The sequence below is a fragment of the Sinohyriopsis cumingii genome, chromosome 5, assembly GCF_028554795.1.
Source record: "Sinohyriopsis cumingii isolate HCF-2022 chromosome 5, ASM2855479v2, whole genome shotgun sequence".
Taxonomy (NCBI): Eukaryota; Metazoa; Mollusca; class Bivalvia; order Unionida; family Unionidae; genus Sinohyriopsis; species Sinohyriopsis cumingii.
This window is the reverse complement of record NC_142965.1, coordinates 49,956,881-49,978,767: the sequence shown is the minus strand read 5'-3', so window position 1 is coordinate 49,978,767 and position 21,887 is coordinate 49,956,881. Positions and strand designations below refer to the sequence as shown.

The 21,887-nt window shown below is 33.1% G+C and overlaps 1 protein-coding gene across 10 annotated transcripts in view; it reads right to left on the bottom strand.

The window, feature by feature from the left end:
* Positions 1 to 21,887, bottom strand: part of LOC149799133 (peripheral plasma membrane protein CASK-like) — a 397,425-nt gene that overhangs the window by 194,872 nt on the left and 180,666 nt on the right. For 8 of the 10 annotated variants that reach the window (XR_016421088.1, XR_016421089.1, XM_089958206.1 and 5 more), the window contains exons 9-11: positions 18,737 to 18,817; positions 16,791 to 16,884; positions 13,252 to 13,373 (exon numbers count right to left, since the gene is read on the bottom strand). Coding sequence is in view for 8 of the 10 variants with exons in the window: in XM_089958206.1 (XP_089814332.1) it covers positions 13,252 to 13,373; positions 16,791 to 16,884; positions 18,737 to 18,817 (297 nt within the window). In the remaining 2 variants the exon portion in view is untranslated. The remainder of the gene's footprint in view (positions 1 to 13,251; positions 13,374 to 16,790; positions 16,885 to 18,736; positions 18,818 to 21,887) is intronic. The other 2 variants (XM_089958205.1, XM_089958210.1) reach the window with 1 other exon arrangement.

Sequence of the window (21,887 nt, the reverse complement as noted above, 5' to 3'; positions counted from 1 at the left end):
TTTAACAATTTTCCGGTCACATCACTTGGATGTCTGTAGTGTGGCAGTTTATAGTGATGTCTAGCACTGGGGAATCATGCCGCAGACATGTAGCATGATGCTCCACCCACTCACATTATCCTGACACCAGGCCAACTAGTCCTAACTCTAACCTCTTCATGCCGAGTGCTAAGTGAGGCTGCTGCTAGTACCATTTTTATAAGTTTTTGTATGATGGGGTCAGGGTTTGAACCGGGGACATCCCAAATCTGAGGGAGAGGCTCTAACCACTTAAGGCCACTGGAATGGTAAATACATGTGATAAAATATAAATAACAAATGTTTCAGACACTTTAATAGGTCTACACCATAAGTGATCTTTGCTCAATCATTCTGACATGGTAGAATTTCCAAATAGAAATCTAAAACATTTTACAAATTAGCAAGAAAATTTAATCAAGTCATATACATATTAATACAAACATACCTATTTAATTTCACTTTTCTACCATAAAGTGATTTTCTTTTTTAATCAAGGTTTTCTTTGTCTAAATTTTGACAGCTCTGGGTAAGATTTTCATGAATTGGGTATTTTACTACCTGGTTTAGAATTAAATGCATTTTTACAATTTTGATAAAGCAGTTTGTAAATACCATGGAAACACAAGCTATAATACCAGATGGAATCTTAATCATAATGATGTATGTCATGCCTTTGAGAAATTGTCAAATGAATGAGTGACAATTATGAACTCAGGATGCACTCAATTATATGACTCTGTGATGAAGGTTATCACCATTTTTCAAAAACTATTTTTGCAAAACATGCATGGAACATCTGAAACTAATTCTGATCACATGCAACATAAAAGATGTTGACTGTACTACAAGAGAAGAAATCAATAAAATACATTGAACTGAAAGCTTCAAATTAAACTGTTTTACGTAGTTTTAAAGCAATTTTTAAAAAACGTTTAGTAAATCCATTTGCACGAGAGAATAAAATATACAAATACACTGTTTATGTAGAGCCGAAGTTCAAGTCCAAAAAGCTGACAGATGTGTAATAAAAACAATTTAAAAATAAGGTTACATTCTATGTACCCAATAAGGTCTTGGTACCCACACATGATATTGAAATATCCCATTGGTCTTGGTAACCCACACATGATACTGAAATATCCTATTGGTCTTGGTAATCCACACATGATACTTAAACATCCTATTGGTCTTGGTAATCCACATGATATTGAAATATCCTATTGGTCTTGGAAATCCACACATGATACTGAAACATCCTATTGGTCTTGGTAACCCATATGCTATTGAAACATCCTATTGGTCTTGGTAATCCACACATGATACTGAAACATCCTATTGGTCTTGGTAATCCACACATCATACTGAAACATCCTACTGGTCTTGGTAATCCACACGATACTGAAATATTTTATTGGTCTTGGTAATCCACACAATATTGAAATATCCTATTGGTCTTGGTAACCCACACATAATACTGAAATATTCTATTGGTCTTGAAACCCACTCAAGATACTGAAATATCCAATTTGGTCTTGGTACCCATTCTAGATACCAAAATATCCAGTTCTGTATTAGTATCCACTTAAAATATTGAAATATCCAGTTTGGCATTGCTCAAAGATACTGAAATATTGGTACTCAAGATACTGAATCATTCAATCTAATACCACCTCAAGAAATTGAAATATCCAGTTTGGCATTGGTACCCACTCAAGATATTGAAATATCCAATTTGGTCTTGGTACCCACTCAGGATATTGAAATATTCAATTTAGTTTTAGTACCACCTCTAGAAATTGAAATATCCATATTGGCATTGGTACCCACTCAAGAAACTGATATATCCAGTTTGGTGTTGATACCCACTCAAGATAATGAAATATCCAATGTGGTTTTCGTAACCACTCAAGATATTGAAATATCCAATCTGGTCTTCTAAGTAACCACTCAAGATAGTGAAATATCCAATTTGGTTTGGTTAGGATGCACAGTTCTATCTTGCTTTTAGGAAAGTATGATGCAAAGAATGTTGGACAGATGGATGAACAATAGTGCAAAACCAGTTATGTCTTATTCCTCTTGTGGTAGAGACACAACTAGAAAAGCAAAGTTTCTGAAATTCTTTGTGAAGACAAATACTTTTTCAACAAGTTAAGTTTTGTAAAAGAAACCCATGATGTGAAAATGAATGACCATTTCAGTAATAACATAAAAACGTATATAATATGTACCCTTTGCAATGTAAATAGGTTTATTTTAAATGCATTAAGTAGATGATGTTTATTGCCATGTGCTGAACACACTAAATATTTGTTAGTCTTGTCAGCATGATAGGATACTTGGTTAAACTAGGGTGATACAGGTTCATCCTTTACACAAACAAGCATCTTGCTTAGAGCTCAACTCTGTCCTGACTGGAAAAGATCGGCAATTTTGCTTAATATTTATTTCTTGTGGTGGAGAAAGATGTGAAGTCAGACCAAAGGCCAAACAAAGAATCCAACTACTAATTTCGACCAAAACAAAATTCAAAATTACATGCCAGTCTATGTGAGATTTTTGCTATGCTTGAATGACAACCATCCGTGTCTCTATAGTTTCATCTCAAAGAAAATTCAAAAAGCCACTCATCCCTCTAAAGGCCAATTGTGCCAAAATTATCAAAATATACATTTTTACATGCAGATCAAGCTTCCATTTTCCCAGTAACAGTTATTCCAAAACAATTCCTAAAATTTGCTGTTAACATTATTGACAAGTCTGACAGTTCAAAATTAGCAACATAATTACCTCCCCTTACCTAAGGCTCAGGTGGCTGTTATATTTGATGCATTCTTGATCTAGGCATCTATGAAGACATTCCCTAGTCATTTCTAAAGCTGATGAAAAGTTATGTAGTATATGGTCACAAATTGTTTTTATTCTTTTTTCTAATTTCTAAATCAAGGATCTAATGATCATACTTTCTCACACTAGATAGTGTTAAAATTATACTTTGTCACACTAGATAGTGTTACAATTATATTTTATCACACTAGAAAGTGTTAAAATTATGCTTTCTCAAACTAGAAAGTGTTACAATGATACTTTGTCACACTGGATAGTGTTAAAATGATACTTTATCACACTGTAAAGTGTTACAATTATATTTTGTCATACTGGATAGTCATGGTTCCCACGCTTTTCTAAATATAAATTTCCAGGTGTTTTCCAGGGTTTTTTCAGGATGAAATTAATTTTTTCAAGGTTAACATATGACCATTACTGAATGGAATTAAAGAACATTTTGGATTATAAAATATGCATTTTCCAAATCTGAAGATGTTTCTCTTTCAAAACTCCAAAACATATGTCAGAAAAGATGATCATGTACAAAACCACAAAATGAGTCAAACAAAAAAAATCTGACTATATTCCTATAAATTGGCATTTAAAGCCATTTCAATGTATAGAATACAAATTCTAACTTTGCTGACCTGCACTATGTTGCTACGTGGAAATAACATAATCAGAATAAATTATTTTGCTTCCTTTCAAACCTTTAATTCTAAAGAATTCTAGAGCAATATATGTGCATGTTATACAAAGTAAACATTTCCTATCACAGTATGAAAAAAAACCAATAAATGCAAAGTATTAGAATCTTATCTTGGGACGAAAAAAGTTTAACCCTGAATTTATGTGTGCCAATAAAATCTCAAACAAGATTTTTCAACCAACCTAAACTCCTTAAGACAAAATGGTTAAAAAAATTCCATAATTTAAAGACATTTACAAAAGGGTTGATTTAAATTCTGAACAAAGATCTTCAAAATCATATACTGTTACATAAACAAGGACTGAATTTTCTGTAAAATCAACGTCTTCTTGTAGTTCAATAGACCAGTCCCCAAACCTGTATTGATACATAATAATAATAATAATAATAATAATGACCTTTTATTTAAAGAGGGTAACACAATGCAAAGTATTAGAATACATGGACTCTTATCGTTTCTTAATATATAATAAAAGGGATGACAATTTCCCATTTCTCCTGTGTCTTATTGAAGATCTGAAAGCAATGCTTCAAGCTACATGTCACTGTGTAATAGTTTCGCACCAAAGTTCAGTTAAGAGATTCAAAATTGTTATAATCCAGGTTTCCTTCGAATATTCTAACCCATTCTTTTACATCTGGACATTTAGGACGGAATGTGGGTTCAGAGCAATTACATTGTACATATAAAAAATTTGGAATCTGCTGCCAACATAAGATAGCTTACCAGCAGGCCTAGCAAATTTCAACTATGTTATATCGACTTATACCTGCATAATATTGATAGGAAAATTATTTATTTTCTCAAAAATGGCAAGAATTATAATAGTTATTTCTTTAATCCACTGACAGACTAGACGAAACTTGGCTTAAATGAAACCTGACCCAGTACTCACCATTTGCATTAATAGTCACATGACTTCACAATTCTCAAACAACGACATCCGAAGTCAAACAGTCACGTAATGTCAACAACACACTCCTTTTTAATGTTGTTGTACCAAATTTCAATTATATTAAATGAAAGTCTGATGCCTTTTGTAAAATCCAGAAACAACATATAATTCTCAACATATTTATTTCAAGAACAACTACAAGAAACTTGGCCAGTCTGATTCATGAAGCAGAGTATTCTCAGGTTCCCTGATTCGTTTGCTCCCTGCATGAAAGAGCACATGTCAACATGGTAGTCGTGTGATACAACATAACTTCGGAAGTTGGTCTCGGAATAAATATAGAGAATTTTGTGCTCTTTTGTTTTTCTATTTTTATTACAAGCAATATACGAATTACATTTAATTTATTTTTTCCACAATATTTGAAAATGACGGTTGTGATATTCTGGGTGATCGAAATAAATAGCATTAAAAAAAAACTAGTAACAGCTCAAATTTCATCAACGCATTAGTTTTATCGTCTTTCAGTAAATTAAAGACATAACGATTTTAATACTTGCAATTTCTGAGAAATTTAATAATTTTCATATCGATTTGATGCAGGTATAATTCGATTTAACAACATTTAAGTTTGTTAGCCCATCAACTAAGTGGCTATGCTTTAACGCCACCATGTCGGCCATTTGTGATGCTAGAACAGTTTTCAAACATTCCATATAAAAAAGATACGGATGTCTGTGAAACAAAAAGTCTGCTAGACGAATCGAATCCACTGAGTGTTTGGATTGTCTTAACAAATATATTCATGGCAAGCACCCAAATGATCCATAGTGCAACATCCTAATAATCTGGTTAGAACTTGAAAACTTTAACTCATGATCAGTTCAGTTATGACTCAATTATGTAATTGTTTCAGGTGTCAAGTTGAGGAGGAAAATTCCCTGATTTTTCCAAACTTTCATCAGTATTTGCTAAATTCAAAGACTTTTCAGGGTCGAGAAAAAAATTATCATTTCTCCCGACTTTTTCTGGAATTTCTGGTAACGTGGGAACCCTGGATAGTGTTAAAAATATACTTTATCACACTGGATAGTGTTACAATTATACTTTGCCATACTAGATAGCACTACAGTTAACTTTATCACACAGGACAATGTTACAATTATACTCTGTCACACTGGATAGTGTTACAATTATACTTTCTCACACTGGAAAGTGTTACAATGATACTTTCTCACACTGGAAAGTGTTACAACTATACTTTATCACACTGGAAAGCGTTACAATTATAATTTATCACACTGGAAAATAGTTACAATTATACTTTCTCACTGGAAAGTGTTATAATAATATTTTGTCATACTGGATAGTGTTACAATTATACTTTCTTACACTGGATAGTGTTACAATTATACTTTCTCACACTGGACAGTGTTACAATGATACTTTCTCACACTGGAAAGTGTTACAATTACACTTTGTCACACTGGAAAGTGTTACCATTATCATTTGTCATACTGGACAGTGTTAAAGTTATTCTTTGCCATAATAGATGGCACTACAGTTATACTTCATCATGCTGGAAAGTGTTACAATTATACTTTATCACACTAGAAAGTTGTTGTTGTTGTTATTGGGTTTAACGCCATTTGTCAGCACAAGATAGGCTATACATGGCGGCCAGTATTAATGGTGCAGGAAGAACCAGGAAAACCCTGGAAAGAACCACCGACTCACGAGAAGCTACAGGCAAGCTTTCTCACATATCCACATTGGCCGAGCCCAAGACTTGAACCCATGCAGGCAGAGTTGAGATGGCAGTGGTCCGTGACGGAGAGCACTTTAGGCCATTAGGGGCCCCTCACACTGGAAAGTGTTCCAATTATATTTTGTCATGCAGGATAGTGTTACAATTATACTTTCTCACACTGATAGTGTTACAATTATACTTTCTCACACTGGATAGTGCTATATCACACTGGATAGTTTTACAATGATACTCTCTCACACTGGAAAGTGTTACAATTATACTTTACACATACAGAGATCAGAGGTGGGCAATACCTGAACTAACTTTTATGAGGGTAACACTGCAATTACATGTATTTGTAAATTATGCAATATACAATAACAAAGAAAAATAGGTTTTGAGGTATGGAAGATTAAAAAATATGCTTAAACATAAACTTTGATACCTGATCTTTAAGGTCCAGAAGGTGGAAAAATACAGTGGTTGCCAAATGCTGACATGAAGTTAAACAAAGGTCAGGGAACTAAACTCAGGTCCAACCTACCACATGCCTATTGCTTTATACATCCTTAGCTATCAAAGCCAATGTACCTATATGTCTCTATGATGTGCTCCAATTTGACAACTATCTAGAAAAGTGAAGTTGTACCAAAACATTTTACAGGGTTTTCACCAGTTGAAAAATGGAACTAGTTACTGCATGATTAATACTTATTCTTGATTCAATGCAACAATTTTCTTAGCTGCAGAGGCAAAATATACCTTGAACTAAGTGCCTAATTTTGTACTGTTTCCTCCTGCTAGATCAAAACTTAATGCAGTCAAGAAACACCTTGTGGTAACTGGTAACTGATGCAAACTCTCTAGATCTCTTGGCATTCAGAATAATAAAATGACAAGCAAATGTCCAATTAAACTATTATGCCAAACCTAAGTGGATGAGTTAATTTATTGCCAAAGTTTGTACTTTAAATTAACCAACAGTTTATGCACTTGAATTACTTTGCCTCCCAAGACCTGCAGCATGATAATCAATACTATATCCATCAACAGTATGAGAAGCACACCTTTTTGGCTTCTACTAATAGTTTTCTCATTGATACAAGAGTCCCTCGATGAGACTAATACTCTACTGGCCAAAAGAATTTCTGGAATTCAAGATAAGTCTGCTCCTTCTGTCCTATTATTCTTTTTAACTTTCTGCTTTGAAACAATGTGATATTTTGAAATACTCCATCATACCAAATGTGCTAAAAAAGTTTCCTTCATGTCAGAGTAAACATATTCACAATATGTTTGTAAGTGTACTACAAAAAGCATTGTCATGCTCTTTGACTTTGAACATAATATCATGGATATAATATGATGTCAAGATATATCCATGTGCTAAGTTTGAATATAGAATCAGGTGCATATTTCTGAAGAAGCATTTAAAGAAAACTCCAAGTTGATAAGACCATTCTCCGTTCAGAAGAAGTAGCCATATAAAGATTTTCAGAACGGCCTTCAAAGAAGCCATTTTGGGCATTAAATCTAAATATGTTATGACCAGTTATACATCACAAGAATTTGTTTTCTTTACTGAACCCCAAATGTTTATCTGTTTAGGAGGTGTAACACAAACAAAATTTTCAAAAAAAAACACCAGTTAAACCTTCTTTTGAAATTGTGCGTAAATTCCATTACAATCCTCCAAGTAATTTCTGAATGAGTGGTGATAACAAACTTGTGCTAGCAGATGGACAACACGCAGATGACAAACATCAGGCCATCATATAAGCTCTTCTGGTGAATAACCAGTGATGCTATAAATATGAAAGATAAATGGAAATTTGGTAGAAGTCAGCAATATAAATTGAATTCAAGGTTCCTGGAGGTGTTAAAATCTATAGCTTAAATGCCTTTTTTCATGGCTAAGCACTTAGTTTAATTTTATAAATTAGGATTTTAAAAATCTCTTTAGGCACCCCTAAAATGTTATGTTGAACTGCCTTAGTAAAACAACATTTTATTTGAACAGCATGGTTCAATAATCAATCAAAATAGAAAACAAACCCTTTCTGAAATTCAGGTTGATTTAATCTAGATACAGAACTCAATTTTCTCTTTTACTTTTTTATTTATTTTAAAGAATGAGTTTAATACAAGAAAAAGATGAGCTTCATAAGGCATATTAACATTAAGCAATATTATATTAAGCAATTTCTTCAGAGTGTCAAGAACATTTAGTGAATATCAGTCCCCTGCCTACCATCATGAGGATATAAGAGTTCACAGTAATGAAATCTGATTACAACTTTAAAGAGAGAGAGAGAGATAGAGCTGTAAAATTACTGATCAGATGTGGAAAGTAAGCGGACTATTATTAACTGCAAACATGTTTATTTGAGCTTGACATGAAGATACATTCTTGATTCTGACCTTAGAAAGTTCAAGACAGAAAATTCCCCTTTATGTTGACAGTATTTCCAGAAAATGGTAATTGCAATATAAGTCAAGAAGAGGGGTATATAAACTTCTTTACATTAGGATTATTCCTTCTTGCCTTAATATATGAATCAGAATCAGTTTTACTGTTGTGTTCAGCTTTTATCTGGGTGGATTTATTTATTCAAATTATTATTCACTTGAATTGTAAAGAGATCAATAATATTCTTGCACTAAAACATTAATTTGGAATTATAGTGAATTCAGTCAAGGACATTTTGGATTACATGTGATTAGGATTTTTAACATAGCTTTAAAAAAATTTCAGTCATATCACTATGATGTCTGCAGTGTGGCAGTGATGTCAAGCACTGGGGCATCATGAAGCAGACATGTAGCATGATGTCCCACCCAGTCACGTTATCCTGACACCAGGCCAACCAGTCCTAACACTAACCTCTTAATGCTGAGCGCCTAGCAAGGCAGCTGTTAGTACTATTTTTGTTAAGTCTTTGGTATGACTCAGCCAGGGTTCGAATCCATGACCTCCTGCTTCCGAGGTGTATGCTCTAACCACTAGGCCAACGGAGCAGTCCATTTTGGATTATATTATTGTGATACTTCAAAAGACTTTTAGCACATCGCCACAATCCAGGCCATTAGCACTTTAGCACATTGGCACTACAGGCATATCATCACATTCAATATCAGAATTCATTTGGAATACCAATGGAATTTAATTGGAATTTCGTACAACTGGACTTGCGAAATAACTTTTTGGACTATTTGGGATTGAATTCACAATACTGTAAATTCTTTTGAAATTTTCACTTTGTAATTAAAGGAAAACAAATTATTTGTTGAATTTTACAAAGCTTGTTGCTTTTCACTCTTTTCAGTTACTTAGCATAAGACCAGAATTGGGATATAAAAAAAATACAAATGCAGAAAATTCAAGGCAACTAGTTTCGCATTTATGCTTCTTAAGGCACAAAATGTTTTGAAAGAAAACATATGATGTCTTTTTTAAAAAAAATAACAATTATGTAATTATGTAATGTCATAAATGATATGCATCATCATAACTATATATATATATATATATATATATATATATATATATATATATATATATATATATATATATATATATATATGACAGGGTCTAAAAGATACACGAGTCTCTAATAAAACCTGAATCCGTAAAATAATAGAATAATATAGAGACAAACAGTCATAAATATAATTATATTGTTATAAATGTTATAAAGGATATACAATATATCAATTTAAAATTTAAAAAAATTCAATAAGGCCTTAATGCCAATGTATCATATAAAATTGTATATAAAAAATTTTTAATTGAAATATATTCTTTATAACAATATAATTATATTTATGACTCTTTATAACAATATAATTATATTTATGACTGTTTGTCTCTATTTTATTGTATTATTTTAGTATAAGACCATAGAGTCATAACATAGATGGACAGAAACAGCATGGAGACTGTCTTGAAAAAGGCGAGGGGCAATATATAAACTGTGCTGCAAAAGGAAATTGTTATCTACTGTAATATTGTATGGAAAGATCAAACCTGTAGCAAAAGCTGTAATATTCAGGTGCTATTATCATGGACCTGTTTCTAGAAAAGCTACCTCCCACTGGAAATCTCTTATCAGCAATTCTAGTAATTTTCTTCCACACCACCCATGACATGTAAAACATGTTATTCAAACACCCATTTTCTTCTAGAAATCACAAAGTAGAAAATTTATTATGAAACTTTAAAGAAAATGTTTGCTTTTAACTTCGCAAACATTTTACAAAATAAATATTGAATACTTCTGGGAGCAAAATATTATAATGAGCCAGGGAATGCCACATTTTATAATATACATTTCTCCTGTCTACATCAAACCAAGCCGTTAAATTTACAAAAGGTGGAATTTTAAATCAAAAGAGTGCAAGTAAACTGATGATATGAAAAAACTTTAAACAACAAAACTTCCTTTGATCTGTTTCAGATGATGACTCCTTTTCACAATGAGCAATTTTATACAGACTGATTTATATCAGATGGTATGATGTTTAATAACGTGGGTGTGTCCATTTATTTATCAACAATGATTCAGGCTGCAAAAAAACGAAATGTAAACAAAAATGTTTAGTCTCAAAACACATGGTTGAATTACTAGTTGTTTGTGCACTCCACAGCAGCTTAAGTCGTCTGTAGACATCATCTTATAACTGCTGTGTAGTGCTGTGTATAGTATTGGGTCACAATGTATCAAGCTGAAAGCACTGCGTCTGTGTAAGTCCATGCTTTGTTTACATAAGCATCTGCAGGCACATTATAAAAAAACTCAACAGGAACCAAATAACTCAAAACTTGTGTAAATCTGAAAATGAGGAATCAAGTACATGTTGTATTAGTCTGTCTTCTGGGGGAGAAACAATGTCATCTTCTGTACAATAAAATAGCAGATATCTATAAAAACTACATCATTCTAAGAACTTGGAAAAATTCTATTACGTCACTGACTGTTCAGATTTATTGTCACCATCTGTTGGAGAATTCATATATGAAATATTGTATATGTGAGAGACAGCCACTATTGATGACTGTCATCTAAGTACATTTCTTCATGAAGGGAAGCAATGTTTACACAAAAGCAAATGCTGTATTACCCTGATTACCTCCCCACAAAAAGTCCCCAAAACAGGGCTGTAGAGAACTACCTTTAAATCAGCCACAAGACTGCCTCCACAGCAAACCATACAAATATCACTAAATCAATACATTACACAATGAAAGGTAATATTATCAGTTATAGATTTGCTTATTTTATTTTTATGACTCCTAATTTTTTAAAAGTGTTTATGAGCCAAAGTTGTCCACACACTGAAAAAAAATCTGATTTGACATTTGTGAAGTACCAAATGTGCCATCAGTTTGATAATACCTGCAGTTTGCCTTTTACAATGCATGTTTTATGTATGCTATCCAGACATCTTCTCTTAGTAGGGAACAACAGCAAATAATGTATATTGTAATTAGAAAGAAATGTTTCTTATCTTTCAATTACAAAAAGTAATTTTATCTCTTAGTTTAATAATTAACTCTACTGTTCAACCTAAGCCTAATCAAGTATAATTAGCATCATTACATGAATTCTTGTAAAACTATATTTATAGACATTTACACTTTTCCAAAAAATATTCCTTCTGACATATAATAGTACTTATTTTAAAGTTCCATGAACTATGAAAAACATCTCTCTATCTAACATGTATTCTTAATACAATACTTCCATGTATCAGGTCCTGCACCCCATTAAACAAGAGCTCCATGTCATATGTATTATAATACTAGACTTACACGCATTAGGTCTAACACCTCTTTAAACAAGAGCTCCATGTAACATGAATTCCATGTATCAGGTCCTGCACCCCATTAAACAAGGGCTCCATGTTATATGTATTATAATACTAGACTTACACGCATTAGGTATAACACCCATTTAAACAAAAGCTCCATGTAACATGAATTCCATGTATCAGGTCTTGCACCCCATTAAACAAGGGCTCCATGTCATATGTATTATAATACTAGACTTACATACATTAGGTCTAACACCTCTTTAAACAAGAGCTCCATGTAACATGAATTCCATGTATCAGGTCTTGCACCCCATTAAACAAGGGCTCCATGTTATATGTATTATAATACTAGACTTACACGCATTAGGTCTAACACCACTTTAAACAAGTGCTCCATTTAACATGAATTCCATGTATCAGGTCCTACAGCCCTTTAAAAAGGGCTCAATGTAATATGTATTATTAATACAATACTTCCTTGTAGCCAGTCCTACACCCCTTTAATAAGCGCTCTGTGTAACATGCATTCATAATACAAAACTTCTGTGCATTAGGCCTTATACCCCTTTAAACAAAGGCTCCATGTAACATGTATTCTTAATACAATACTTCCATGTGTCAGGTCCTATGCCACTTTAAATAAGGGCTCCATGTCAGGTCTAACAACCTCTAAGAGCTCCATGTGGCATGTATTCTTAATACAATACTTCAATGTATCAGGTCCTACAGCCCGTTAAAAAGGGCTTCATGTAACATGTCATCATAATACAATACTTCCAGATATTAGGTCTCACACCCCTTGAAACAAGGGCTCAGAAGAGTGCAAAATTATGCAGTTACTACTTAACAGAAACATCCATTCATGATATGCCTTGTAGATGTATCATTTACCTCGTGTTACATTCAGGCATTGAGCATCCTCACAATGTAAAGTAGCAAGCTAAAAAAATGAAAACACACCCACATGAAAAGGAGTAATCTGATGTGGGTTTTTTTTTTTGCCACTTGCAAATTACATAATTTCCTTCCTTTAGCAAAGATTACATTTCCTTATAATTCATAAATTCTTTTTAAAAAATCATGTGTGTTTTATTGTTTCTTTCTTTGGCCGCATGTACGAGAATGTTTTTACAATTCTGGATGATAATGCCATTCCAGAACAGATTAAATCTTTCCTTGACATGGGAAAAAAAATGTGGTTTTTAATTACTAAATATATATGAAAGACTTACATTTAGCAGGTTGTGGAGCCTGGTGTCCTGCAGCACTTCCTCCAGAAAGTCCATCTCATCAACTGAGCAGTCTGTGAGGCACTGAATCTCTTCCAGGGAGTCCAGGACTTGGGTCACAGCTCCTTGTGAGACATGCCAGAAAACATGTACACCTTAGTCCAAGTAACACATGCAATTACAGGCTTTGCAGTTAGATAGGGAGATAGGAACAAGGACAGGGAAGTAGGATATCATGCAGTACACCTCAACCTCAACATAATGTGACAGATTATACGAACAAGTAAAGGCACATCATAACAACACAGACTCATAATTTGCTTAACAGTTGGAGTGAAAGTGCTTGTGTTGTTGACATTAAATTCTGTTAAGTTATGATAAGTTCCATTATTGGCCCTCTAATCATCAAAACTCAAAGTTGAATTAATCTGACAGGCATCATAAGTTTTTGAAAGGCTTGCTCTTTCCAAAGATACATCTATGGAAAAGAATTTTATGGCCAAGCTGGTAAAATTGGGAAAAATGTACACTAGACAAACTTTTCATCAAAATTTTTACATAAGAAAGGCAGTGAACTAAAATGAATATGATCTGGTAATCTGTCAAATCCAAACATTAGCCACATTGAGGGGGAAAAAAGTCATATTTCACAGTCCTTCTCATGTTTCTTTTCTAAACCACATCTCTCCTTTTTCTTCTTTGTTTTGTAACCTTAATAATGACCTCTCACTCTGAACACCGGGAAATACCCTAAGCCCTCCTTGGCCTTAAAGGTGGATGCACTCAAAACAAATGATATGATAACACATCACAAGCAGCTTTGAATTACCCTGGAGTGAATTAATCAGGAAGAGATGTATTCAGATCACAGATGTACTGCAATTTACAATGTGTTAGCATCAGTAAATTTTCACAAAACTTGGAAACTTTTTTAAATGTTTGCAAAATGTTTTGGAATTTTCTAACTGGTGATAACCATGTTGCTAATCATGCAAATGATATTTACACCAAACTAGTTGTCTCGATATATTTGCAAAAGGTTTGTGAAAATTATGTGAATTCTATTAAGTAATCCATGCTTCTGTTGATTCTTGAGAGAACTGGGGAAAATTTGGATTAGAAACTAATGGACACAGGAAAACTAAGATCTAAGGTCTCAAACAGGGGATATATGCAAATATTAACACATAAAATCTGTTTTAAAAGACCACTGTTTTGGAAGCACACTTACCCTAAAGAACCAGATTTTCATGCAATGGTATCATGTATAGTTTTTTTTTTAAAAACCTGGAGTGAGAGTCCACCTGTCTTGAGAGACCATATCTTGTTTTCAGAAGGGATGGTCTCTCAAGGCAGGTTTCACTAATCAGATTCAGAGCAAAATGAAATAAGAAATTACTATTTTTAATACACCCAAGCAAAATAGTGTGCAATAGATATTTATATGCTACAAAATTAAAACATTAAGATACATGTCGGGGAAAGTGTAAGTTTAATTTTGTACCACTGCAGTTAGTATCAACAATCATATAAATGTCAATATATATTATATTCAATTCATAAGATCATTAAAAAAAACATGATAAATAACCATTCTCATCTGTCTTTTTATTCATCTATCCATTATTCTTGTTTACATTTTACGCCCAAAAGAGTTTCAGAAAAACTAAAAGTGATTAGAAGTAAAATGAACGCCCCCTCAAATAGTAAAGACAAATTAGACAGTCTCTCAGTGAATAATAAAATGCAGTGATTGGACTTGTATACCCAGAAATATGTTGTAAAGGGGGGCATACATTTGTCAGACCATACCAAATGAATATGATGCACATATTCAAGTTGAGATCCTAAACATTACAAGTCTCAGCTCAATCAACAAAATGAGGCCCTGGTGGGACTGATATTACTCACCTGGGCAGTTGACATATGTCAGCTTGTGAATACAAATTCACACATGTATTGAAACTGTAGAGGAGAAAGAAAATCTTTGAGTTAATAGTCGCTATATTGTCTATTGATGCTGGCATGATCTATTTTCTTTCCAAGACATAATAAATAAGATCACTTTTTCTATATAAAATGAACAAATCATTTATACCATGCTGCACTGTCTCCAACTCTCTGTCTCTTGCCCTTGTGACTTGGGCCCAATTTATAATAATATAAAAACTTTTCATGGCTACCCTCTTCAAGTATATTCACTAACATAGTATTTACAAGATGTCAAATTCTGTTAAGCATTTTTTTAAATGTGTGTGTGTGTCTCTGTGTGTGTGCGATTTGTTGTTATGTCTAGCACTGGGGCATTATGGCGCAGACATTTAGCATGATGTCCTACCCAGTCACATTATACTGATACCAAGCCAACCAGTCCTAACACTAACCTCTTAATGCTTAGCGCAAAGCGAGGCAACTCCTGATACCATTTTTATAAGTCTTTGGATGACTTGGCCGAGGATCGAATCAATGACCTCCCTTATCCAAGATGGACACTTTAACCACTAGAAAAAAAAAGAAGTTTCTTTTTTAAAGGAAGTTGCTTATAGGTTTTCTATTTATAATAACAGTGATCATGTTTGATGGCAAAACAGCATCATTTTTAAACAAATTCAAAAGAACTTCATGCCAGAATGTTTTTCATTAAATTTGAGAGAAAATGTCATTTCAAGACTTCTATTTTTAGCAGTTGTGGACATATTTGATGGCAGAATGGTAACACTTGAATAAATTTAAAACATTTCAAATTTCAGTTTCAAAAAATATTTCCTGGGTGCTTTATTTCAAATTTGGTTAAATTCTGTTGACTTGTTTTTTGAGAAAAAGTTGTAAATAGTTTCAAACAGTGCTGGATGATACACTGCACTCTGGATGACAAAGTATCATACCAAAAGATCACCTGACCTTAGGGCCAGGGGAGTCACAAATATGTACAATGAACACAGATGCCCTGCCACAGTGACCTAACACAGAAAGTATTCTGATTTATGTGTGTGTGTGTGTGTGTGATCTGTATTTTTAATGTAGCTTTAACAGTCTTTCAGTCATACTGCTACGATGTCTGCAGTGCGACAGTTACAGTGATGTCTAGCACTGGGGCATCATGCTGCAGACATGTAGCATGATGCCCCACCCAGTCACATTATCCTGACACCAGGCCAACCAGTCCTAACACTAACCTCTTAGTGCTGAGCGCCAAGCGAGGCAGCTGTTAGTACCATTTTTGTAAGTCTTTGGTATGATTTGGCCGGGGATTTAATCCACAACCTACTGCATCCGAGGCGGATGCTCTAACCACTAGACTACTGGAACAGTTTCTGATTTATGGATGGATGAACAATGATAATGGTATGACAGGGCTTATGCTTCTCACACAAGATTCTAGATCATGAGAAAGACAAATGGCTTGATTTAAGACCTTACAGATGATAATCAGGATTTACCTCAAGCTGTATTCAGGACAAGACATAAAAATGTAGGGCCACACTACCAGCTCATATTTGTAAGCAGTTGCATGCCAGCCATTAATAATAATGTAAACTCACCAGTTGATGTGACATCATCCTCATTGTAGTCTGGGGTGGGATCATTGTAAAAGTTGTTCCACTTACTACTTGACACTGCAGCCATGATTGCTCCCTGAACAAAATCAGTACGCATATGTTTAATGTGATTAAGAAATTGAAAAGCCGAGTAAGGTATGTTAATGTGATTTGGTAATTAAATAAGTAAATTATGTAAGTAATATATTAAACTTATTTATTACATGAAATGCAAAGGCTCCTCTTAAGGAGACTAAATTAGCAAATATGAAACACATACAAACTTAACTTGCACTATCATACACTAAAATGTGATTGACTTAACCATGAATTATTATAATTGAAAAAGTGTGAACTCGTATGAAATAATCATAGGCAATCCCTAAGCTACATTCATTGCTTACAATAAAATTTCAAATTAAGTTAATCTTTATCTGTATGAACACCTTGCTTATTCTTGCCTGAATATATTAATGTTTTACATCTGTTATGGGAACTAGAATGACTAAAATGCTTTAAATTTAGTAGAAATGAAGCAAACAAATCCTGTACTGTATTATCACAGGACTATTATAACTCTTAAGTTATTTCCCTTGATATACCTGTAATGGCAGCACTCTACAGCATCGTATTTTGCAAAGGGTCAGATTATAAAGGAAAAAGATTTTTTCCCCATTTTCCTCACTGGTTATACTGGTTATTTAAAAAAAAGATCATGAATATCTTAGGTATTGTTAAATGAACTTTTAATTCCCTTTATTTTGGTGTATGATTGATGCGCGTAATATGGGTTATAGAGCATAAAGTTTGACTCAGATGTGCACCTATATAAAAATAAAGCTGCTAACTTTGCTAAGTCATTTTTACTTCCTGGACTTCAGAAGAAAATTGTAACACAATGAAGATTGGGAACTTTTGTTACATATATATTTGGCAAGGTCTTTCCATTTAAACATATGTGGTACCAAAAAATATATGCCAGGGTACTCTGATTACTCAAGGAGTTCAGATAAAAATGACACAAAATTCTAAACTGCACCTATGGGTGACTACACCACAATGAAAGTGACTTCTCTGGATCCCAAAGATACTGAACTGGAACACCCCTAATTCATTCATTGTACTTTCAGAAGCTGGTATTGTCAAGCCTAGAAAAATTCATTTTCCCTATTTCAATAACTCCAAAAGATAGTGTACTTAAGACTAATTCATGCTGATTTTTGTTAGCACATGGGAGCAGTTATTTTGGCTAATCATGTACAATTTTCACAAGAGCAATATCCAAAGAAATATCAGCAACAATAAATGAAAGTAACATATAGGCATGCCAACATTCTCTCCACTGAGCATGTTGCAAATGCAAACAACTTCACCTCACACCTATCTGTCAGTCTGTCAGAAGTTCATAACATATTTAGAGTGCCCCAAATAACACCAGGATTGCTTTTATCCTCAAATATTTGAATACCAAATTGGAGTTGTCTCCCCTACAACATCTGAGAACTTTAAAGGCAAAGTTCATGCTTTCTTATTTAGTCTATCGAAGTTTGGTTATATTAATGGCAAAAGTCAGTGTTTGTCTTCAAATAAAGTAAACCTTGTTTTAATGTAAGAAATACTATAAACTATTGTTAACAAATATACATACAAATTTTTAGAAATTAATAAGGAAAAAATGACTAAACACCATACAACTCATGTTTCAAATGTTTGGGTTTTTTCTTTCCCTAAATCTGTTTTGGGATTTGTAATAAAATGGTTCTATTGTAACTGATGAACCGATTAAATCTAAAAGGATTTCACCTTAATGTACCATGTAAGAACCAAGTCTCTTATACTTAAAGGTGCAAATCAGAAGACATAATTAAATATAACAAGCCTTATACAAGTTTATCAGGAAAAGTTAAAATGAAATATAGATGGGTTAATGGTGTAGAAAACTTTCAAACCTTTAATTTTCTTCTTGCATTGAATTTGACAAGTTCTTCAACAGTTTCACCAAGGTGTTGCCTTGAGACCTTCCCTTTATCCTTGAAAATTGTAAATTTAATGTCAGCAAGTAATTATACAGCAAAAATACTATATCAGATATATTAAACTCACTGGAACATATTGATATTGAATTGATATAATACATTTCATCTTGAAAAAACAGTTGTCTTCATCCAGAGAAAACTGAAAGCAATAAAGTAATAATGTTTAAATGATAAACAAAATGAGACCCACAAAAGGAAACATATACAGAATTTTTTAAAATATGGGAATGTTAGATGATAATTCGGTAGCAATTCAAATTCTCATCTGCATGAATGGTGTGTGTGGTGCCAACAACTAACTAAAGGTAAGTTTCTTGTGGTTTTCTTTGTTTTTTTCAATACAAAGATGGCTGTTCCATTGTTCAGTTTGGAATGACCCTTGTCAAGGCCCTTTACTCTTGTAATGGCACTAAAATGCTGCCATAAAACAAAACCAAGCCAATCCACTAATGTTGTCTGAGGATAATCCCACACAAAATTAAAAATGCTAAACTAACTGTACCAAGTGAAGAATGAAAAACAGATTAAGTGCTGTATTATATCACTTTTATATTATGTTATTAACTTGAGTGCTGTATTATATCTTATATATTATGTTCTAAAATTGAGTGCTATATTATATCACTTATATATTATGTTATTAACTTGAGTGCTATATTATATCACTTATATATTATGTTATTAACTTGAGTGCTGTATTATATCACTTATATATTATGTCCTAAACTTGAGTGCTGTATTATATCACTTATGTAGTATGTCCTAAACTTGAGTGCTGTATTATATCACTTATGTATTCTTTTATATTTCTGGAACATTCTTGAATTTTCCATTTCTGATATGACTTGTTACAAAATTAAAACAATTCCTTTTCTAAATTACAAGTTATTTCATTATAGTTTGCATCATCTGACATATTGTGCCCTTTTCTCAGCATAGACTGGTTCTTTAACCAATTCTTTTCACTAGTGTAATTAATCTGCAAGGCAGACTTTCAAACTGAATACATCAATGAATCTAAAGTGTAATCTATACAAAGGCCAGTGCAAGATACAACTCAATGTATAATCATAATGACTACACCAAAATTTGAATGGCTGGCAGGTATGCTACAATGGCCTGAAAACCTAATCAGGTTATCTACATATAAATACAAACATGCCTACCAAATAACATTTGTCCATGGTGAAAATAACAAACAATTGGTAAACAAGAGGAGTGTTAAAGTGCATTATTTTCTTGTCATGTGGTAATAGTTGCTGGGTCTTTTGTTTGACTTTTAATGACACTTATAACACACTGCTGTCTATATCAAGCAAAGGAAATGGGAACCAAGTGCCCTTCCCATGGACACACCAAGGCATCGAACTTTTAATTGTCTACCAACTGAGCTATTGAAGTAAATATAGTATCATTCTGCTTCTCTGATCTAAAACATAGTTTCACTGGACTGATATACTGACCCTTTAAATCTGAACTTGACAAGTGTTTTCTGGGTCTTAAATGAAAGCCATCCACAAAATCTGGTCCAGTTAAAAGACAAAGAATTCAATTTATTCTGAGGAAAGCATTTTTCTTCCATCAGTCTCAGGGATCATTATCTTTTACTTATTGACCGTAAAATGAATACATGACTTTCTAACCTCAAATGCAAGTCACTGAAAGAGTTCATTTATGGCTTGTGACACGAGAGTTATTTTGTGGAAATGGCCACAATGACTTTGTCCTTTGACTTTTTAACCCCCAAATCAACAGGTTTCTTTTATGTCTCAAATGTAAGCCGTCCACAAAATTTAGCTCTGGCTTGTGATACAAAACTAAGTACATGACTTCCTTCAATACTCATTTTATAATCATGTTGAAATTAATAAATATCTCTTTATAATGATGTAGTTTGTTTGTCTTCATAAATTAACTTTAAATTCAGGACTAACTATATTGAAGAGATAGTTAAAAACATTATTCCACATGGCCTCCATATACTTAACATGTGTATCACTAAACACACTGAGCATTACATCACTGGTTTTTGTGTTGGATTGGACACATTCAAAGTTTTATTCAAAATTAAACAAGATTTATTTTTTCTAAAAGATGGATATTCATTTTTCAAAACTTGTGTTGTTTACATCTTTTTATTCTTCTGTCACTAAATAGATCAATTGATTGACAGCCAGATTTAGTTATACAGGAATGCAAAAAATATAATTCACAAAGGTTAATCATTACCAAATATGAGTTCAAAGAGTCTAAAAAAAAAGCTGTTTAAAAAAATGCAAATGAGAATGCAATAGCATTTGCAGTTTGTGACACAATCGTCAGATATAACTTCACATTTAAAGACCTGATTCGCTGATGGCATCTATTCCTGCAATGAATTTTGTTATCTTCGATATCAGTGCTGCCATGAAATCCAAGTCATTATCCATAATTTTTGCTGTTTTCTCAGTCTGGGCCTTGAGAATTGCTGCAGAGATAGGAAAACTTTGTTCCCACTGTTGTGTGAAACAGGTGCATACAGCATCATCTAATTCCATATTGTTTGGATTCCGTGCCCATTTCTTCTTGAACCCATCATCGGAATCAAAAGAATGCAAATCATCAAAAAATTTTAACTTACCCTTGAGCCAACTTTTAAATGTCAAATGTGCAACTTTGAGTTCTCTACAAGTTTCACTCTCACTTCAATATCATGAAACCTATCAATGACACAAAGCATTTCATTTACCGTGGATGCCTTTTGCTTGGTTCCTTTACTTCCCATGATCCCATTTACAAATGGTTAGGATACATTAATGGTTCATATTGATACTGCAATGATATTAAGTACAAAAATCTTGGAACCATGTGCGACTTGTAAAATGGATTGATTCTGAGACAAGATAATAATCAGAAGAATTTGTGCAGGTAGGATTTGAATACTTTGAACTATTTTATTGTTACCTGACAGTGACAGTTGATTGACTATTTTCATGTTTTAGTTAAAGAGAACATGCCTCGATTATATAGTTTACACTGAAACATAATTAAAAATTAAAACATGAATTTCACTGGACAAGACATA